Source organism: Bufo bufo, chromosome 1, assembly GCF_905171765.1.
Source record: "Bufo bufo chromosome 1, aBufBuf1.1, whole genome shotgun sequence".
NCBI classification, from domain to species: Eukaryota; Metazoa; Chordata; class Amphibia; order Anura; family Bufonidae; genus Bufo; species Bufo bufo.
In genome coordinates this window covers 372,227,278-372,248,889 of record NC_053389.1, presented here as the reverse complement: position 1 = coordinate 372,248,889, position 21,612 = coordinate 372,227,278, and the positions used below count along the sequence as shown (strand labels likewise).

At 42.8% G+C, this 21,612-nt stretch overlaps 1 protein-coding gene across 3 annotated transcripts in view; it reads left to right on the top strand.

Moving 5' to 3' along the window:
• Nucleotides 1-21,612, top strand: part of FBXW11 (F-box and WD repeat domain containing 11) — a 785,504-nt gene that overhangs the window by 531,495 nt on the left and 232,397 nt on the right. For all 3 annotated transcript variants that reach the window (XM_040404956.1, XM_040404965.1, XM_040404947.1), the window contains one exon: nt 1,583-1,720. In XM_040404956.1, the coding sequence (XP_040260890.1) occupies nt 1,583-1,720 (138 nt within the window). The remainder of the gene's footprint in view (nt 1-1,582; nt 1,721-21,612) is intronic.

The window sequence follows — 21,612 nt, the reverse complement described above, 5'->3', positions numbered from 1 at the left end:
CAGATCACCCCACAGATTTTCAATTGGATTCAGGTCTGGGCTCTGGCTGGGCCATTCCAAAACTTTAATCTTCTTCTGGTGCAGCCATTCCTTTGTTGATTTGGATGTATGCTTTCGATCGTTGTCATGTTGAAAGATGAAGTTCCTCTTCATGTTCAGCTTTCTAGCAGAAGCCTGAAGGTTTTGTGCCAATATTGACTGATATTTGGAACTGTTCAGAATTCCTTCTATCTTAACTAAGGCCCCAGTTCCAGCTTAAGAAAAACAGCCCCAAAGCATGAAGCTGCCACCACCATGCTTCACTGTGGGTATGGTGTTCTTTTGGTGATGTGCAGTGTTGTTTTTGTGCCAAACTTATCTTTTGGAATTATGGCCAAAAAGTTCAACCTTGGTTTCATCAGACCATAACAACTTTTCCCACATGGTTTTGGGAGACTTTAGATGTGTTTTTGCAAAATGTAGCCTGGCTTGGATGTTTTTCATAGTAAGAAAAGGCTTTTGTCTTGCCACTCTACCCCATAGCCCAGACATATGAAGAATACGGGAGATTGTTGTCACATGTACCATACAACCAGTACTTGCCAGATATTCCTGCAGCTCCTTTAATGTTGCTGTAGGCTTCTTGGTAGCTCCCAGACCAGTTTTCTTCTCGTCTGTTGATCAATTTTGGAGGGACGTCCAGTTCTTGGTAATGTCACTGTTGTGCCATATTTTCTCCACTTGATGATGACTGTCTTCACTGTGTTCCATGGTATATCTAATGCCTTGGAAATTCTTTTGTACCCTTCTCCTTACTGATACCTTATAACAATGAGATCCATCTGATGCTTTGGAAGCTCTCTGTGGACCATGGCTTTTTCTGTGGGATGCGACTAAGAAAATTTCAGGAAAGACCCAACTAGAGTAGCTGAACTTTATTTGGGGTTAATCAGATGCACTTTAAATGATGGCAGGTGTATGCTGAATCCTATTTAACATGATTTTGAATGTGATTGCGTGCACATTGTTTTTCAATTGAGTGGTACAGTTTATAGGTCACATTAAAGGTGGAAAAATTTCTGAAATGATTTACCTTTGTCTTATTTTTTTTTACATAACAGAAACCTGACATTTTAACAGGGGTGTTTGGACTTTTTATATCCACTGTATGTGTTCATCCGAACTGAATGTGTATGTGTCTACAGAATTACTAAAGATATAGATGTTGAATGTGTATGGTAGACTTTACATTGTTTGCATAGTCACAGGATATGCCGTAAATGCTTGATAAATGTGGTAGCTGTCTTACCAGGCTGGGAAATCATACAACTCCACTTCAGACATTTATTTAATATTTCAGGCCTGTGGAATTGTTTATGCTGCTAGTATACAATGCAGCAAGTTATCTCAGATATTAGCATCACTCTGCCCCCTGTGGGGCATACGATCTAATTTCCCTGCCAGTATGTTTTTGGAATGTGAGAGGAAAGGGGACTACCCTGAGGAAACCCATGTAAACACGTTGAATACATAAAAATTCCTTGCAGATGTTGTCCTTGGTCGTAAGGCACTTACCACTGAATCATTTTCTTTCTTTCATTAGACAATAGAAGCCAACTGGAGATGTGGAAGACATAATCTTCAGAGAATTCAGTGCCGTTCTGAAAACAGTAAAGGGGTTTACTGTCTTCAGTATGATGATGAGAAGATAATCAGTGGACTACGGGATAACTCCATTAAGGTGAGATGTCACATGAAACTTTGCAACTGCAAAAAGATTTAAATGTGTTTATTCATTAAAGGGGTTTTCCAGCATTAGCATGTGCTTTTTATTCTATAATTATCACTACTATTATTAAAGCACCATTAACTCCATGGCACTGTACTTATTAAAAGGGGGGCACATACATAATATAAAACAAGTACAACAAGCATGAGTAAGACATGTTACAAACTGGTAAGGAAGGAGAGAGGAGGGATTATCATCTACAGGGGATGAGGGAAGGATATGGTAGAAGCTGGTCATGGACATGTGAGAGTTCTAAATAAGAGGCCACAGAGGAGGATGTTGAAGTAGTCTACGCGGGAGATAAGGACATGTAGAAGTATTTTTGCAGACTCTGGGTTGATAAATATGTGGCTCTGATAAATCATTTTAGGTGCATTCGGCAGGTGGTTGAAAGGGTTTAGATGAGCGGTTTGGAGGACAGAGCAGAATTGTAGGTAGTGAACTTGGTTGACCGAGGATAGTGTGCGGTTGCACTGATAATTCTGTTGGGGGTGCTGAGGGAGATTAGGTAAAGATGATAAATTCATTTTTTCCATTTCACGACTATGATGGCATTATAATAGGAGATTGACCTCTGTAGTGGCAGGAAACAGGTTAAATTGCCCCCGCCACCATTCCCCAGTGTTTTCCTGCCCTTACAGTGGCTAGGACACAGAAAGGCCTCTCTGCCAGTCAGGGATGTGAAAAAAAAGCCTTGTTACTTTTATTTGAAATTCCAGGGTGCCGTATCGGGAGTACAGGACCTTCCTTGTACGGCTATTAAAACTTCCCCTGGTGGTCTCCTTAATCTTACCAATACTGCACAGGGTGGCGGACTAGTATACCATTGATCGGGTGCTTCTCTGCATGCTGCCATAGCCTCCTTTCCTTTAGTGGGACAAGCTGGCGTAAAGAAGCAGAAAACGCATGGAGTGCGGGCGTCTGACGTCCCTTCCGGGTCGGAAAGATCGCACTCTCGTCCGGAAGTGCAGCAGTACTGCAGGTCAGATTGCTATAAAAGACATAAGTGGGAGAGACACTGAGCTGCTGATCTGAGGTTTGGGGCGAGTCATGTCTGGCCCTGAGATACAGCCACCAAAAGAGCTTGAAGCTCGATCGCCAGCAACTGTAAGTTTCACCTGGTGGCAGCAAATTATATGTATATGTGTGGGTTGACATGTGGGTGCTTAATATATTATATTGCTCTTAGTATGTGGATAGTATTGGTGCATGCGCCCAATGCCCAAACATTCGTATGTGAAACAATCCTTTTTTAAATATGTTCCTAAAGATTGATGGAGTTAAATCTCTTACTATTAGGTCTCTAAAGAGCCTCAGAAGAGGCCCAAGAAGAGTACCAAATGCATATCCTGCTATAAGAAACTGGCGGATCAATATACAAAAAACTCTGTAAGGAGTGTATTACTAATATAGTAAGAGAACAACCATCAATCATGCAAGAATTCTAATCAATGATTCATGAAGAAGTAAAATCTTCTTTGGTATCTACGAGAGATATAAATACTGGTCCTTTACCTCCTAATTGCCCAAAAAAGGGCAATTGTCTCCCCCTCGGACTCCGATGGGCTAGATCAGGAATGCCCAACCTGTGGCCCTCTAGCTGTTGCAAAACTACAAATTCCAGCATGCTCTGACAGCCTTCAGCTATCAGCCTACAGCAGGGCATGGTGGGAGTTGTAGTTTTACAACAGCTGGAGGGCTGCAGGTTGAGCATCCCTGGGTTAGAGGATGAGGCACCTTCATCCACACCATGGGAAGGTAAAGATCCTTTATTAGAAGGAGAAATTGAAGAAGAATCTAAAAAGTTTTATTTCATGCATGACCTATTAAAAGCCGTTAGGGCAACAATGGGTATTGAGGAAGTGCAAAAACCCCACTTTATTCAGGAAGAAATGTTTGGGGTACTGAGAAACAAACATACTAGAGTTTTTCCAATTAATGAAAACAGAAAGGATATGGTACTTGATGAGTGGCTAGATCAAGAGAAAAGGCTGGGTATATCCAGAGAATTAAAAAATTGATTATTATTTGATCCTAATGAATCGAAAATATTTGTAATACAAAAATTGATGTCCAGGTTGCAAAAGTAAATAAAAAAAGTCACTACAGTTTGAAGGTTCAATACAGCTAAAAAATCCCATGAAAAGGAAGGCGGATACCCTTTTTTACATAAATCTTGGGAAGCAGCAATGTTCGGTCTAAAGACGAACATTGCAGCAACATCCGTAGCAAGATCTGTGTGTCTTTGGCTGAACGAACTAGAGTATCATATAAGGAATAAGGCATCTAGGGAAGAAATAATAGATTCCATGCTTCTTCTAAAGTCAGCGAGGGCTTTTCTTGCAGACGATTCAGCTGAATCTGTTTTTCAGCAAAAGATGCAGTTCTATCTAATGCAGCCAGAAGAGCACTGTGGATGAAATCCTGGACAGGTGATAAAGCATCCAAAATGAAACTTTGCTCCATAGCTTTTTCAGGGGAATATTTTTTTGGGTCCAATCCTTGACAAAATTCTTGAAAAAGCAACAGATAATTAAAAGGGGTTTCCTGAAGAGAAACATTTCAGAAAGAAGCAAATCAAGAAAGGTCCTACAGGGGCAAAGGGAAGGCAGGGCAATGGAACTACCCTAAGGGCGAACGGGGAAAAGGGTTTCTCCTTAATCCCCAAAATAGATTAGGCAAAAAACAATGATGCCAGGATCGGGTGAAGATTGAGAAATTTTTTGCCACGATGGGAAACAGTAACATCAAATTCCTGGGCCTTAAGCATGATAACAAGAGGCTACAGGAGTTCTCCTCTTCCACGGCAAACAGATTTATGACCACATCCCTCAGATCAAAACCGGCTATAAGGAAAATATGGCCAGGAGTTCAGGATCTCCGGAAGTTAGGGGTAGTTATTCAGGTCCCAATAGGTCAGAAGAAAATGGGTTATTACTCAAATCTTTTCCTTGTAACAAAACCAGATGGTTCATACCGAACTATATAATATAAAAAAATCTTAACCGGTATATAAAATACAGAAAATTCAAAATGGAAAAAATAAACCACACAATTCCGTTAATAAAGAGAGATGCGCTAATGTGTACGATCGACCTAGAAGATGCATACTACAACATACCGATCCAAGAACAGTCACAAAAATATCTAAGATTCGCACTGGAAAGTCCCACGGGGAGAATAGCTCATTTTCAGTTCACTGCTTTACCGTTCAGCATATAAGCAGCGCCAAGGGTGTTTACCAAACTTGTGGCGGAGATGGTAGCACATCTAAGGAAAGAGGCATTAACTATAATCCCCTACTTGGACAATTTCTTAATCGTTGCCGACACATTGGATCAGACAAAATATGACACAGACAGAGTCCTGGTCCTGTTGGAGCATCTTGGTTGGGTAATAAACCTAAAAAAGTAATGTCTACTTCCCAAGTCAAATGTAAAGTTTCTAGTTGTTAATATTAATAAACAGACGTAAAATCATCTATTGTTGTCTCCGCCTTTTTATTCTTTATCCTATCTGTTGCTACCCCCTCTTTCCTGAACTACGTGCGTTGAATTGCGGCGGTGACAAGACTATAAATTGTATTAAGAACAATAAAGTATTTATTAAACCAATAACACGTTTACAGTCAATCATTTACTCTATATATATTTATATCAATGGTTATATAAATATATATACATATAGACGCACACTGTACAACACTACCTGCAATCTAATAATACACACCTAACTACACGAACACAACACAATCTACAATTCCACCCCTAATCTACAATTCTACCTCAGGGGTCAGTATTGGGCCCTATTCTCTTCAATATATTTATTAATGATCTTGTAGAAGGCTTGCATAGTAAAATATCAATTTTCGCAGATGACACTAAACTGTGTAAAGTAATTAACACTGAAGAGGACAGTATACTACTACAGAGGGATCTGGATAGATTGGAGGCTTGGGCAGATAAGTGGCAGATGAGGTTTAACACTAACAAATGTAAAGTTATGCACATGGGAAGGAATAATGCAAGTCACCCGTACATACTAATTGGTAAAACACTCGGTAACACTGACATGGAAAAGGATCTAGGAATTTTAATAAACAGCAAACTAAGCTGCAAAAAACAGTGTCAGGCAGCTGCTGCCAAGGCCAATAAGATAATGGGTTGCATCAAAAGGGGCATAGATGCCCGGGATGAGAACATATTCCTACTACTTTACAAATCATTAGTCAGACCACACATGGAGTACTGTGTACAGTTCTGGGCTCCAGTGAACAAGGCAGACATAGCAGAGCTGGAGAGGGTCCAGAGGAGGGCAACTAAAGTAATAACTGGAATGGGGCAACTACAGTACCCTGAAAGATTATCAAAATTAGGGTTATTCACGTTAGAAAAAAGACGACTGAGGGGATATCTAATTACTATGTATAAATATATCAGGGGTCAGTATAGAGATCTATCCCATCATCTATTTATCCCCAGGACTGTGACTGTGACGAGGGGACATCCTCTGCGTTTGGAGGAAAGAAGGTTTGTACACAAACATAGAAAAGGATTCTTTACGGTAAGAGCAGTGAGACTATGGAACTCTCTGCCTGAGGAGGTGGTGATGGTGAGTACAATAAAGGAATTCAAGAGGGGCCTGGATGTATTTCTGGAGTGTAATAATATTACAGGATATAGCTACTAGAGAGGGGTCGTTGATCCAGGGAGATATTCTGATTGCCTGATTGGAGTCGGGAAGGAATTTTTTATTCCCCTAAAGTGAGGAAAATTGGCTTCTACCTCACAGGGTTTTTTTGCCTTCCTCTGGATCAACTTGCAGGATGACAGGCCGAACTGGATGGACAAATGTCTTTTTTCGGCCTTATGTACTATGTAACCCCGATAACTATCTAAATATACACTCACACACACGTTATAGCAGCATCCTCCAATACCTCGCTATAAACTGTCCCTACTGAGTAGAAAGGGTTCATTCAATGGCAATACAGGGGTAGCTGTGAGATACAGGGATATATGGCTATGGAGAACGTAAGGGCACTGCAGGGGAATTGCAGGGGTTAGTGGGATATAAGGAAAGGGTTAATGATTATGGGAGCAGTGCAGAGGTTATTGATACTCAGCCAATGTTCATAGTCTCTGTTTCTGGAGGGGCTGCTAGGCTCAACTCATTTCCACTCTTCCATGTGTGAAGTCCTTCATCTGTTTGTGGTGATGAGCTCAAAAGAGAGAGAGAGCGAGAGAGCCTTTGTCCTGGCTTGGGTTAATATAAGCCCATAGCAGCCCACCTCCCCCCTCTTCAACCTAAGGTGCTCCAGATGGCGACCAAAATGGTCACCAATGCGACTTAGAATTTACAAATGGGACAAGACTTTTTTGCGACAAGACTTTTGCGACTAGACCCGCTGCCGCAGCTCTGCAGTTGTATACAGGGGCGGGGCATCGGAGATGATAGTTCTCAGCCCCTCCGCCGATGTTCTTCTCAGCAGCGCAGTAGAGGAGTCTCTCCCTCCCCCCTGTGCTACCTCCGCCGGCGCCAATAAGAAGAGAGACAGGAGGAGGAGGGGAGGGGCTGTGGCCACTGCGCCACCAATGAAGATAACTGACCTGTTAATACAAATACAGGAGGCGGGTGCCGGAATCAAATAGCCGGCACCCGACCTCTATGACAGGGAGCTGCGATAAGCAGCAGTTAATTCTTCAGGTGCGGTACCTGAGGAGTTAACTGCAGCGGATCGCAGCTCCCTGTCATAGAGGTCGGTGCCGGCTATTTGATTCCGGCGCCCGCCTCCTGTATTTGTATTAACAGGTCGGTTATCTTCATTGGTGGTGCAGTGCGCCCTTCCCAACACCCCAGTATAATAAACATTGGTGGCGCAGTGCCAATGAGGGTTAAAAAATATATATAATGTACTCGCCTCCTCCAATTGATCGTGTAGCTGCCGGTCTCCTGTTCTTTCTTCAGGACCTGTCAAAGGACCTGTGGTGACGTTACTGAGCTCATCACATGGTCCATTACCATGGTGATCGATCATGTGATGTACCATGTGATGAGCACTGTGATGTCACCACAGGTCCTTTGACAGGTCCTGAAGAAAGAACATGAGACCGGCAGCTACGCAATCAATTGGAGGAGGTGAGTGCATTTTTTTATATTTTTTAACCCTCGTCTGACCACCTACTAAGCATTCTGTATTAAAGAATGCTATTATTTTCCCTTATAACCATGTTATAAGGGAAAATAACACAGTGAATAGACTTTCATCCAAGCAACCATGCTTACGGATGCTTGCGATTTTCACGCAGCCCCATTAACTTCTATGGGCCTGCGTTGCGTGAAAAACGCACAACATAGAGTATGCTGCGATTTTCACGCAACGCACAAGTGATGTGTGAACATCACCGCTCATGTGCACAGCCCCATACAAGTGAATGGGTCCGTATTCCGTGCGGGTGCAATGCGTTCACCTCACGCATTGCACCCGTGCAGAAATATCGCCCATGTGAAAGGGGCCTAAGGGTGAATAGGACAAGGGGTCCAGACCCTAAGGGGGCTAATAGTAAAAAAAAAAAAAAACACAAACACTAAGGCTACTTTCACACTTGCGGCAGTGTGATCCGGCGGGCAGTTCCATCGTCGTATCTTTTTACACATTTTTACGCATGCGCAGACCGGAAGGACGGATCCGGCATTTAAAATACCGGAATGCCGGAATGGCACTAATACATTCCTATGGGGAAAAATGCCAGATCCGGCATTCAGGCAAGTCTTCAGTTTTTTTCGCCGGAGATAAAACCGTAGCATGCTACGGTTTTATCTTTTGCCTGATCAGTCAAAATGACTGAACTGAAGACATCCTGATGCATCCTGAACAGATTACTCTCCATTCAGAATGCATGGGGATATACCTGATCAGTTCTTTTCCGTGTTAGAGCCCCTGTTACGGAACTCTATGCCAGAAATGAAAAACGCTAGTGTGAAAGTACCCTAAAATATTAAGTTTAAATCCCCCCTTTCCCAATTTTACATAGAAAATATATAAACAATAAATAAATAAACATATAACATAGTGCTGCGTCCGAAAAGTCCAAACTATTAAATTATTTAGAAAATATCTCCTATGCGATGAGCGCCGTAACAGAAATAAATAAATAAAAACCATGCGATTCTCCATTTTTTTATAATCTTGTCACCCCAAAAAATAGTATAGGAATGATTTATTATGGGCCGAACGTTTCATAAAATGGGAAATGCACGATGTTTTTTTTTTTTTTTTGGGTGTGGTATTGAGTATCGCGATACTTTTTTATGTTGACGAAAGCGAATCAAAATTTTGGTATCGAAACAACCCTACGCCGATCTGATCGGCGTAGCGTTGTCACGATACCAAAATTTGATTCGGTTTCGATTTGGCGACTAAAAATCTTATTTGGCTTCTAAATTTTTCAGTTCAGGAGCCAATGGCTATAGGTATTTTTTTTAGCCTGGAGCACTGAGGGATATGACCTCATCTTGTGCGTGTGACGGAATGCATGCGCTCAGACTGTAACACACACACACACACACACAATCCCTGGTGGGGGAGAGCATAATAACTGTGCTGATATATATATTCTGTTTACTGCCTAAATAAAGTACATTAAAAAGACTATTTATTAAAAAGTTATCTCCACAAATATAGGCTGACGGGGTAAACTGGAACTGATTCAGACCAATAATATGCTGGTTCCTAAATTTACCCTACCACAAAAACTCCTTATGTGTGTATGAGTATGAAAAGCAAAGGAACACTCCTGTTGCAGTCCTAGGAGTATATCTCCACTAGTCCCTCAGGGCTGCAGTCCCTATAGACAGTGCAGATATACTCCTAGGACTGCAACAGGAGTGTTCCTTTGCTTTTCATACTCCTACACACATAAGGAGTTTTTGTGGTAGGGTCTATTTAGGAACCAGCATATTAATGGTCTGAATCAGTTCCAGTTTACCCTATCAGCCTATATTTGTGGAGATAACTTTTTAATAAAATGAAATAGTGTTTTTAACGTACTTTATTTAGGCAGTAAACAGTATTCACCTAATACGTCCATCTATTATACAAAAGTTAATCACTGATATATATATATATATATATATATATATATATTCACTGAAAGAAAATATAAACGCAACACTCGGTTTTCCTCCCGTTTTGCATGAGCTGAACTCAAAGATCTGAATTATTTTCTACATACACAATAGACCTCAAATATTGTTCACAAATCTGTCTAAATCTGTGTTAGTGAGCACTTCACCTTTGCCGAGATAATCCATCCCACCTCACAGGTGTGGCATATCAAGGTGCTGATTAGACAGCATGAATATTGCACAGGTGTGCCTTAGACTGCCCACAATCTGCTGGACTAACCACAATAAAAGACCACTCTGAAATGTGCAGTTTGATCACACAGCACAATGCCACAGATGTGGCAACGTTTGAGGAAGCGTGCAATTGGCATGATTACTGCAGGAATGTCTACCAGAGCTGTTGCCCGTGCAATAAATGTTCATTTCTCTACCATAAGCCATCTCCAAAGGTGTTTCAGAGAATTTGGCAGTACATCCAACCGGCCTCACAACCGTAGACCACATGTAACCACACCAGCCCAGGACTTCCACATCCAGTATGTTCACCTCCATAATCGTCTGAGACCAACCATCCGGACAGCTGCAGCAACAATCGGTTTGCATAACCAAAGACTTTCTGCCCAAACTGTCAGAAACCATCTCAGGGAAGCTCATCTGCATGCTTGTCGTCCTCATCGGAGTCTGGACCTGAATGCAGTTCGTCATCGTAACCGACTTGAGTGGGCAAATGCTCACATTTGATGGCCTCTGGCACGTTGGAGAGGCGTTCTGTTCATGGATGAGTCCCGGTTTTCACTGTTCAGGGCAGATGGCAGACCACATGTGTGGCATCGTGTGGGTGAGCGGTTTGCTGACGTCAACGTTGTGGATTGAGTGGCCCATGGTGGCAGTGGGGTTATGGTATGGGCAGGCGTATGTTATGGACAACGAACACAGGTGCATTTTAGTGATGGCATTTTGATTGCACAGAGATACCGTGACGAGATCCTGAGGCCCATTGTTGTGCCATTCATCCACGACCATCACCTCATGTTGCAGCATGATAATGCATGGCCCCATATTGAGTTCAGCTCATGCAAAATGGGAGCAAAACCGAAAGTGTTGCGTTTATATTTTGGTTCAGTGTGTGTGTGTGTATATGTGTGTGTGTGTATATATATATATATATATATATATATATTTATATATTTTCCCCTTTTATAAATCATAGGGCCATGATCACTCCAGTATATATCCTTAGTACAGCGGGTAGATGGATGTCTTTATTTATAAGATCTAGACATACAGTATTCTCTATACCCATTGGTCTTTTGACCATTCTCTTGTGCCTTCTGTCTCCCCATCTCTCTATTGTTGTGACTGCGGTGTCTTGTTGTCTAATTGGTGGGCGCTTTGCCTGCGGTGGGCGGCTGGTTGTTGCTGGGGTAACGACGCCAGTTTTACTGGTGTTGTTGGCCTAAGTGCGCTTGCCCCTTCCCGCTGGCTTGACGTTTCCAAACACTCCTCTCTGTGTAGTCTCGCGATGGTTGTACGAGTCATGAGGTTGGTCATGTGATCGATCATGTGGCTTGGATGACGTCTCCTGACTCTGTCTGTTTGAGGTGTGGTTGCTAGGCTTCTTGACATGCGCAGTCGCACTTACAGGATGCGGATCTTGGCGCCGCATGTCTTTACCGGCTGTGTGAGTTTGTTTTTATTTATAACAGCTGTTGCTGACACTTACTATGCACAGGTGATTTGTTGTGTCTAATTTACACATTTTATATGATATGTCTGTATGAATCTTGAATATTGATAATTTGTACATTTGCACACAATCATGGATAGTGTATGTTTGCTGCACTGATTATTGTGCCCAGAATACATAGCAGTGAATTAAGTGACAATCAATTAATAAATAATACAATCATGTAGAAAAAATGTTAAAAATCCATAAAAAACAATTGTACAATAAATTTTTTTTAAATAAAATTTGTCAAATTATTACAATTATGACCTGGTGAATTGTAGACAAACTAATTGATAAAATTCACTTCTGAGTCCGACTATTTCCTCAGATAATAAGTTCTTTTTGACCTGAGATGACGTTAATGATAAACATGTAGTTCTGCATTATACAATAATACACAGATTTATTGGTTACAAGGTTATAAACATATATAAGTAAATAAACACAATGATACATGCAAATGAATATATTCAGCGTAGATATAAAGCATTACAAGCTTAACAATACATGTGAGTGGAAATGACTTGTCACATTATAACCAAGCTATTAGGTTAGGATATCAAAGTAGGAACAGAAGTTATATATTTTACTTCTGTTAAGAGAAAACCTCATGATATTAAGATGGGCATGTCTAATCCTAGACAGAATGCTAAATTCATTCTGCCCCCTTCTAAACAATTACACATCACATGACTTCCAGAATGGGAAAATCCATTCAAGGATATAACTTAGAAGAGATAACTGTATCCTTCCGTCCCATCCTGGACTATTTTCACACATGGACTTTGGTAAGGCTATTAAGACAGATAACAGGGATCTAGGATCTCTGCTAGACCATATCTTAAATGGGAAGGACTTGAAACAAGCCTTTCCCGTGGGAACCCATCATTTAGCTTGGCGAAGAATGTTCTATAAATATATACACTGCTCAAAAAAATAAAGGGAACACTTAAACAACACAATGTAACTCTAAGTTAATCACACTTCAGTGAAATCAAACTGTCCACTTAGGAAGCAACACTGAGTGACAATCAGTTTCACATGCTGTTGTGCAAATGGGATAGACAACAGGTGGAAATTATAGGCAATTAGCAAGACACCCCCAATAAAGGAGTGGTTCTGCAGGTGGTAACCACAGACCACTTCTCAGTTCCTATGCTTCCTGGCTGATGTTTTGGTCACTTTTGAATGCTGGCGGTGCTTTCACTCTAGTGGTAGCATGAGACGGAGTCTACAACCCACACAAGTGGCTCAGGTAGTGCAGCTTATCCAGGATGGCACATCAATGCGAGCTGTGGCAAGAAAGTTTGCTGTGTCTGCCAGCGTAGTGTCCAGAGCATGGAGGCGCTACCAGGAGACAGGCCAGTACATCAGGAGACGTGGAGGAGGCCGTAGGAGGGCAACAACCCAGCAGCAGGACCGCTACCTCCGCCTTTGTGCAAGGAGGAACAGGAGGAGCACTGCCAGAGCCTTGCAAAATGACCTCCAGCAGGCCACAAATGTGCATGTGTCTGCTCAAACGGTCAGAAACAGACTCCATGAGGGTGATATGAGGGCTAGACGTCCACAGGTGGGGGTTGTGCTTACAGCCCAACACCGTGCAGGACGTTTGGCATTTGCCAGAGAACACCAAGATTGGCAAATTCGCCACTGGCGCCCTGTGCTCTTCACAGATGAAAGCAGGTTCACACTGAGCACATGTGACAGACGTGACAGAGTCTGGAGACGCCGTGGAGAACGTTCTGCTGCCTGCAACATCCTCCAGCATGACCGGTTTGGCATTGGGTCAGTAATGGTGTGGAGTGGCATTTCTTTGGAGGGCCACACAGACCTCCATGTGCTCGCCAGAGGTAGCCTGACTGCCATTAGGTACCGAGATGAGATCCTCAGACCCCTTGTGAGACCATATGCTGGTGCGGTTGGCCCTGGGTTCCTCCTAATGCAAGACAATGCTAGACCTCATGTGGCTGAAGTGTGTCAGCAGTTCCTGCAAGACGAAGGCATTGATGCTATGAACTGGCCTACTCGTTCCCCAGACCTGAATCCAATTGAGCACATCCGGGACATCATGTCTCGCTCTATCCACCAACGTCACGTTGCACCACCGACTGTCCAGGAGTTGGCAGATGCTTTAGTCCAGGTCTGGGAGGAGATCCCTCAGGAGACCGTCCGCCACCTCATCAGGAGCATGCACAGGCGTTGTAGGGAGGTCATACAGGCACGTGGAGGCCACACACACTACTGAGCCTCATTTTGACTTGTTTTAAGGACATTACATCAAAGTTGGATCAGCCTGTAGTGTGTTTTTCCACTTTAATTTTGAGTGTGACTCCAAATCCAGACCTACATGGGTTAAAAAATTTGATTTCCATTTTTTTATTTTTGTGTGATTTTGTTGTCAGCACATTCAACTATGTAAAGAACAAAGTATTTCAGAAAAATATTTTATTAATTCAGATCTAGGATGTGTTATTTTTGTGTTCCCTTTATTTTTTTGAGCAGCGTATATATGTGTGTGTATATATATATATATATATATATATATATATATATATATATATTTGCAATCATTTAATGCTTTGCTAGATTGAGTCTTGATTCTTCTGCAGGTAGAATGAAGTCTCACAATATCCTAAGACTACATCTCAATATGGAGAGGATCGATTAATTTATTTATTCGCCAATCTAGATGGTATAATTTCACCCACACTATCAAATTAGTGTTAATAAAATGAAATATCATTTTCTGTGTCTCTTACCAAGTCCTAGTAGGAATCTCACTTTTGCTTCTAGAAAAGCTGGGTGGTCCATCATAGCGCATCTCACCATGGCTTTCATCTTGATAGACCCCTCTAGAGAGCTCAACTTGTCTTCCTCTCTCTCCCTTTGTGTGGTTTATAACCACAAACTTATCAGTTAGGCACACCTTCCTAGTTTGGAACTTTCCAATCCATGTCGGATGGGCGTGACCATTGATAAAAAATGTGACATCATGACCTTACCAATAGAATGCACTTTTGCTACTGTTGTAATGTCACCTACAGTCAGGTCCATAAATATTGGGACATCGACACAATTCTAACGTTTTTGGCTCTTTACACAACCACAATGGATTTGAAATGAAACGAACAAGATGTGCTTTACCTGCAGACTGTCAGCTTTAATTTGAGGGTATTTACATCCAAATCAGGTGAACGGTGTAGGAATTACAACAGTTTGCATCTGCGCCTCCCACTTGTTTAGGGACCAAAAGTAATGGGACAATTGGCTTCTCAGCTGTTCCATGGCCAGGTGTGTGTTATTCCCTCCTTATCCCAATTACAATGAGCAGATAAAAGGTCCAGAGGTCATTTCCAGTCTGCTATTTGCATTTGGAATCTGTTGCTGTCAACTCTCAAGATGAGATCCAAAGAGCTGTCACTATCGGTGAAGCAAGCCATCATTAGGCTGAAAAAAATAAATAAACCCATCAGAGAGATAGCAAAAACATTAGGCCTGACCAAAACAACTGTTTGGAACATTCTTAAAAAGAAGGAACGCAACACCAAAAGACCCGGAAGCCCACGGAAAACAACTGTGGTGGATGACCGAAGAATTCTTTCCCTGGTGAAGAAAACACCCTTCACAACAGTTGGCCAGATCAAGAACACTCTCCAGGAGGTAGGTGTATGGGTGTCAAAGTCAACAATCAAGAGAAGACTTCACCAGGGTGAATACAGAGGGTTCACCACAAGATGTAAACCATTGGTGAGCCTCAAAAACAGGAAGGCCGGATAAGAGTTTGCCAAACGACATCTAAAAAAGCCTTCACAGTTCTGGAAGAACATCCTATGGACAGATGAGACAAAGATCAACTTGTACCAGAGTGATGGGAAGAGAAGAGTATGGAGAAGGAAAGGAACTGCTCATGATCCTAAGCATACCACCTCATCAGTGAAGCATAGTGGTGGTAGTGTCATGGCGTGGGCATGTATGGCTGCCAATGGAACTGCTTCTCTTGTATTTATTGATGATGGGACTGCTGACAAAAGCAGCAGGATGGATTCTGAAGTGTTTCGGGCAATAGTATCTGCTCACATTCAGCCAAATGGTTCAGAACCCATTGGACGGTGCTTCACAGTGCAGATGGACAATGACCCAAAGCATACTGCAAAAGCCACCAAAGAGTTATTTAAGGGAAATAAGTGGAATGTTATGCAATGGCCAAGTCAATCACCTGACCTGAATCCGATTGAGCTGCATTTCACTTGCTGAAGACAAAACTGAAGGGAAAATGACCCAAGAACAAGCAGGAACTGAAGACAGTTGCAGTAGAGGCCTGGCAGAGCATCACCAGGGATGAAACCCAGCGTCTGGTGATGTCTATGTGTTCCAGACTTCAGGCTGTAATTGACTGCAAAGGATTTTCAACCAAGTATTAAAAAGTGAAAGTTTGATTTATGATTATTATTCTGTCCCATTACTTTTGGTCCCTTAACAAGTGGGAGGCACATATGCAAACTGTTGTAATTCCTGCACCGTTCACCTGATTTGGATGTAAATACCTCAAATTAAATCTGACAGTCTGCAGGTAAAGCACATCTTGTTCGTTTCATTTCAAATCCATTGTGGTGGTGTATAGAGCCAAAAATTTTATAATTGTGTCGATGTCCCAATATTTATGGACCTGACTGTACTTGCAGTGTCGGACTGGGGTACCTAGGGGCCACCAGTAAAATTTATTTTGGGGGCCCACCGTACGGATACATTCAAATATAATAAATAATCTAACAAGTTTTTTATATGAACATAAGCTGGTTGAGGAGCTGTACATTGAATATATGTATGTAGTGTACTAAATCTAATGTGTTATGTGCCACTTGTGCAGGGGGTGTGTAAAGGGGGAATATTGATCACCAATATTTATGCAAATATCGATAATTAATATTCATAAATAGGAGGAGCCATCTAGTGATAACTCCGCCTATTTATGCCTTTATATAACAATACTTTCGCTATGCTCTACACTGATCGCTAATGCTAGCTGCATGCGCCTTACTAACTCGCTACCGCTAACAAGTACACGCTACACAAAAGGGTACAAATATAACGGTATTTATTACACCACGCAATACACTAGCAATACACTACGCACGCAGTACACTACGCACGCAGTACACTACAATACAGCACTAAATATACAATCCTAAACTACACTACACGTTCACAATTCCACCCATAAACTAACTACACAGTTCACACATAAAAGTATATTAACAATCCACCCCACCTGACTATACACTGTCCCTACGGGGTATGACGAAGGGTTATAAGGATTTGTTTGCAGAGCAGAAGCATGCTCTACAGAGGAACCAAGGCAGGGAACCTGGGCCACCAGGGTTCAGGGGTCTATGGGAGGTGTACCAGGGGAGAGCAGGCACACAGGGAACCAGGGGTTAATCAGGGTAGGGAAAGGGTTACACGGTGGAGATACAGTGGGGGTCATCAGGGGGGTGTAACTGAACCACAAATTAAATCAGGGGAACCAGTGGCACAGGATCAGGGGTACAAACACGGATACAATAAGGCAAGGGTTTGGGGGATCAGGGTGTCCAGTAACACGGCAAGGGGAAGGGGTTACAGGACCAGGGGTGATATGTGAGGGGTAGGTAGGGGCTAGACAGGTATACTTAGGCATTATCCAGGTGGTCATCATGAAGCTGCTCTCTCCCCTGCGTCTCTGAATCTAGTCTGGTTCCAAGAGAGCGCACCTCTGTCCGGTTTGGGGTTTTATAGCCCAAAAGCAACCCCCTCCTCCTTCCTCAGGCATGTGACATCATAGTGTGCCTTAGTCCCCCCTCCTAGTCCCAAAAATGCTGGGAGTAATGGGCATGGCCATGGGGCAGAGGTGTGGAAAACAGGTTATGATGTCTCTGGTTAGAAGGCCCTAACGGTGCCAGAGAGTCTGATTGTAAGGGGCCTGAACAAAAGGGGACTAGATGCTAATCAGCTGTTATCCTACAGGTTATCAGAACAACACTGTTGATAACAGTTGGAATTGCATATATGCATATATATATCCACAGATGCTTGGGGCACATCTATAAACACATACAAAACCGGGGGTATGAATGGGCAGCAATAAGCCCACATACATACTGTCATGCTGACATAAGTGTATATACATAGACACGTGTGCAAATACATACACACATATCTATATATACACACACCCTCGCATATATCTGGGGCATCACATACAGGGGACATGCATATGTCCCCACTTGCCATACAGGGCCAATATATACACGGTCATACAGGAAATATATACTAACTATAAGGGGACACATATAAGGGGGCACATATATATACTAATATAAGGGGGATTATAAGGGGGCACAGCTTCCAGGGACCACATATTTCCCACAAGGGCTAACATGAGCCCCTGGGATCACCATGGGCAGACGTGCGCAGATGCTGGGCACATCTGCGCACATCGTCCCATGCTGCTATGTCTAATGTATGCACATATATACCATACATGCCCGCACGTGTTTGCAGGCATGCATGGATATGTATGCATACGTCTCAACCGTTCCTCAACAGGGTGGGAGACTAGGGGCCCACCTTGCTCAGGGGCCCACCAGGGGGATTCCGCTGTAACCCTGTGGGCCAGTCCGAGCCTGTCTACTCGTACCTAGGTGGCACTGCTGTGTAAGCTATTTGCATCATAGTATAAAGGGTTAACTTATGTAAGTGTGAATAAAACGTATTCTATACATTTCACCTTAGAAGCTTTAATTCGAAGCTATAGGGATTAATTCTGACATTTGTTGCAATTAGAGACAGACCTCTAGGTGTCTCCTTGAATGTTTCTAACACTGTTGATTTATGGACCATAATGATATGAATGGCCTTGTTTTCTCACAGAGATATCAGTACCTCCTGTCATACCAAAGATGTGATTTGTTACAAAACACACATCTTTACAGACATTTTTTTAGAGACGAATATTCTCCTAATGAGAAATAAATATATATATATATATATATATATATATATATATATATATGATGCATGTTGTCTTCATAACATATAACAATATAATAGAAAGATATATATATATATATATATATATATTTTGTGTCCTACTGATTGTCTTATGCTAAGAACTAACGAAGGTTCATTAAATGAATACATACATATTATATATTTAGCTTCATTAATAAATAATAATTGTATAGGTAATTATCACCATCTGCATAGAGCTTATCTTTATCTCCCGTCATAAATTTTTAAGTAGACAAGGAGGCTTCTCAGACTGGTACATTCATGAGAAGAACAACACTAAAGAGTAGAAACCTTTGTGCGATCTTCCTTTGGCCTACTCAAGACAACTTTATTTATCTGAGGCTTTACCACTCCTCTGCCAATTATGTACCCCAGGTAACGTGCTTCCTCCAGGCCCAAAGTTTACTTTTTAGGGTTGGCTGTTAACCCTGCCGCTCTGAGAGAATCTACTACCGCTTGTACTTTCGGTAAGTGGCTCTCCCAATCATCACTAAAGATAATTAAGTCGTCCAAATATGCTGAAGCATACTGACTATGGGGTTTAAGGACTATGTCCATTATTCTTTGAAAGGTCGCTAGAGCCCCATGTAACCCAAAGGTTAAGCAGACATAATGGTAGAGCCCATCTGGGTTAACAAACGCAGTTTTCTCTTTGGCACTATAAGTGAGCGGAACTTGCCAGTAACCTTTGGTTAGGTCAAGAGTTGAGAAATATCTAGCCTGACCGAGTCTCTCAATGAGTTTATAAACTTGTGGTATAGGATATGCGTCAAACTTTGACACCTCATTCGTCTTACGGAAGTCATTACAAAGGCGTAATGTGCCATCGGGTTTAGGAATTAACACTATGGGACTGGACCACTCACTTTTTGATTCTTCATTCACACCCAGGGCTAACATTTTTTGACCTCTTCAGATATGGCCTGTCGGCGGGCTTCAGGGACCCTGTAAGATTTTAAATGCACCCGTACATTGGATCGGTGACAGTCATGCTTCATGATGTTTGTCCGCCTGGCAACTCTGAAAAGGCGTCAGTGTTCCTCCGCACGAACTCCTTGGCCTCCTGTCTGCGACTTTGACAAGATGTCTGACACGCACTTCAGGAGTTCCACTGCAGGGGGCACTCACAGCTAACAGAGCCTCCCTGTCTTTCCAGGGCTTGATGAGTTTCACATGGTACAATTGTTCTGGCTTTCTCTTACCAGGCTGGTACACCCTATAGTTTACCTCACCCACTCACTCAATTATCTCATAAGGCCCCTGCCATTTAGCGAGAAATTTACTGTCTACCGTGGGCACTAAAACGAACACTCTGTTCCCTGGGTCAAAGATTCTTATTCTAACGGACCTGTTATATACCCTGCTTAGGGTCTCTTGATCCTGTTCTAAATGCTCCTTAACCACTGGCATGACAGCGGCGATTCTGTCTTGCATCAGGGAGATATTTTCTATCACACTCCTGTAAGGCACCACACACTGCTCAACAACTTCCCCACGTATTTTATCAATATGGTGTAACAATTCTTGGTTAATAGCCATTTGGGGCACACCATTTATTACCTTAACATTTTCCCTGGCCTTTAATAGCGTGGGATTGCTGAGTTGGGCCGTGTCAAAATGATCTCAGGATACCTCTAAATTCGGCATAGCTCCACTTTCCTCCAGCTCCTCTGTTTAACCAGCAAGAAACGCTAAGGGAAAATGATTGGGTTCGGTGGTCACCCCTACTGCTGGCACCTCAGCATCCTGGTCAAAGGGCACATGGCTTATCACAGGGCACACATTATTGTCATCAGGGACTCTTACCCTGGAGCGCACACTTTTCATCCCCCACAAGTCCCAGAACAATGGAAAGTCTCTCCCCAGGATCACACTGTGCATCAGAGACTTGACCATGTCCACTTCTTGACAGGCAGTTCCACATTCAGTCTCTAGTGTGATCAAATCTGTGGGGTATTCTTTAATGTCCCCGTGAATACACAACACCCCAATGCAATGTCCTCTGAATGCCCCCGGGTCTACCATACTGGCATGCACTAGGGTAACCAGACTTTGAGTCCAGTAGAGCATTAACAGTACATCCATTCACTTGTATAGCACGCATTTGCTGTTTAGTCTCAGACACAGTTTCAGCAGAGCAAACCGGTCGTGCAAACAGAGACAGTCTGGCTGTATCACACTCCATAGTCAGGGGACAGCTTGCAGCAATATGACCACATCCATGACACCGCCAACACTGTATGCGGCCCTGGTCCCCAAATTTCGATCCGGTTCTGGACATCTGGGTCCCTCTGGAACCTTCTGTCAGTAATTCCCCCCTCTGAGCCACCTCCCTTAACGGCACTTTTTACCCCTATGAAAAGGAACAGAATTCCTGGGCGGCCCGTGCGTTGTATTGTTCCGAGGGTTAGAGTGTCCAGGAGGCACTTCTTGGAGTAGATCCTCATTCGCTCTGTATCTTTCAAGTAGGTTGACCAGCTGATTGGCGTCTGTTGGGTCTCCTTGACTTACCCAGCACTGGATCCTTAGTGGTAAGGAACAGATGTACTTGTCCAGCACCACTCTCTCCACGATCTGTGCAGGGGTTGACTCCTCTGATTGCAGCCACTTTCACACCAGGTGAATAAGGTAATACATCTGCGACCGAGCAGGTAGGTGCTCTGCATAAGTCCAATTGTGCACCCATCGTGCACGGACATTCATGGTGACCCCCAGACTGGCAAGGATTTCACCCTTTAACTCAGCATAGTCCTTGACATCATGCTCGCTCAGGTCAAAATACGCCTTTTGCGGTTCTCCAGTTAGGAAAGGAAGCCACCACATCGGCCCACTGGTCTGCAGGTAACTTCTCGCGCTCTGCCACTCGCTCAAACATTATAAGGTAGTTCTCCATGTCATCAGTGCGGTCATCTGCAGCATGAACCTTTGAATGCGGCTC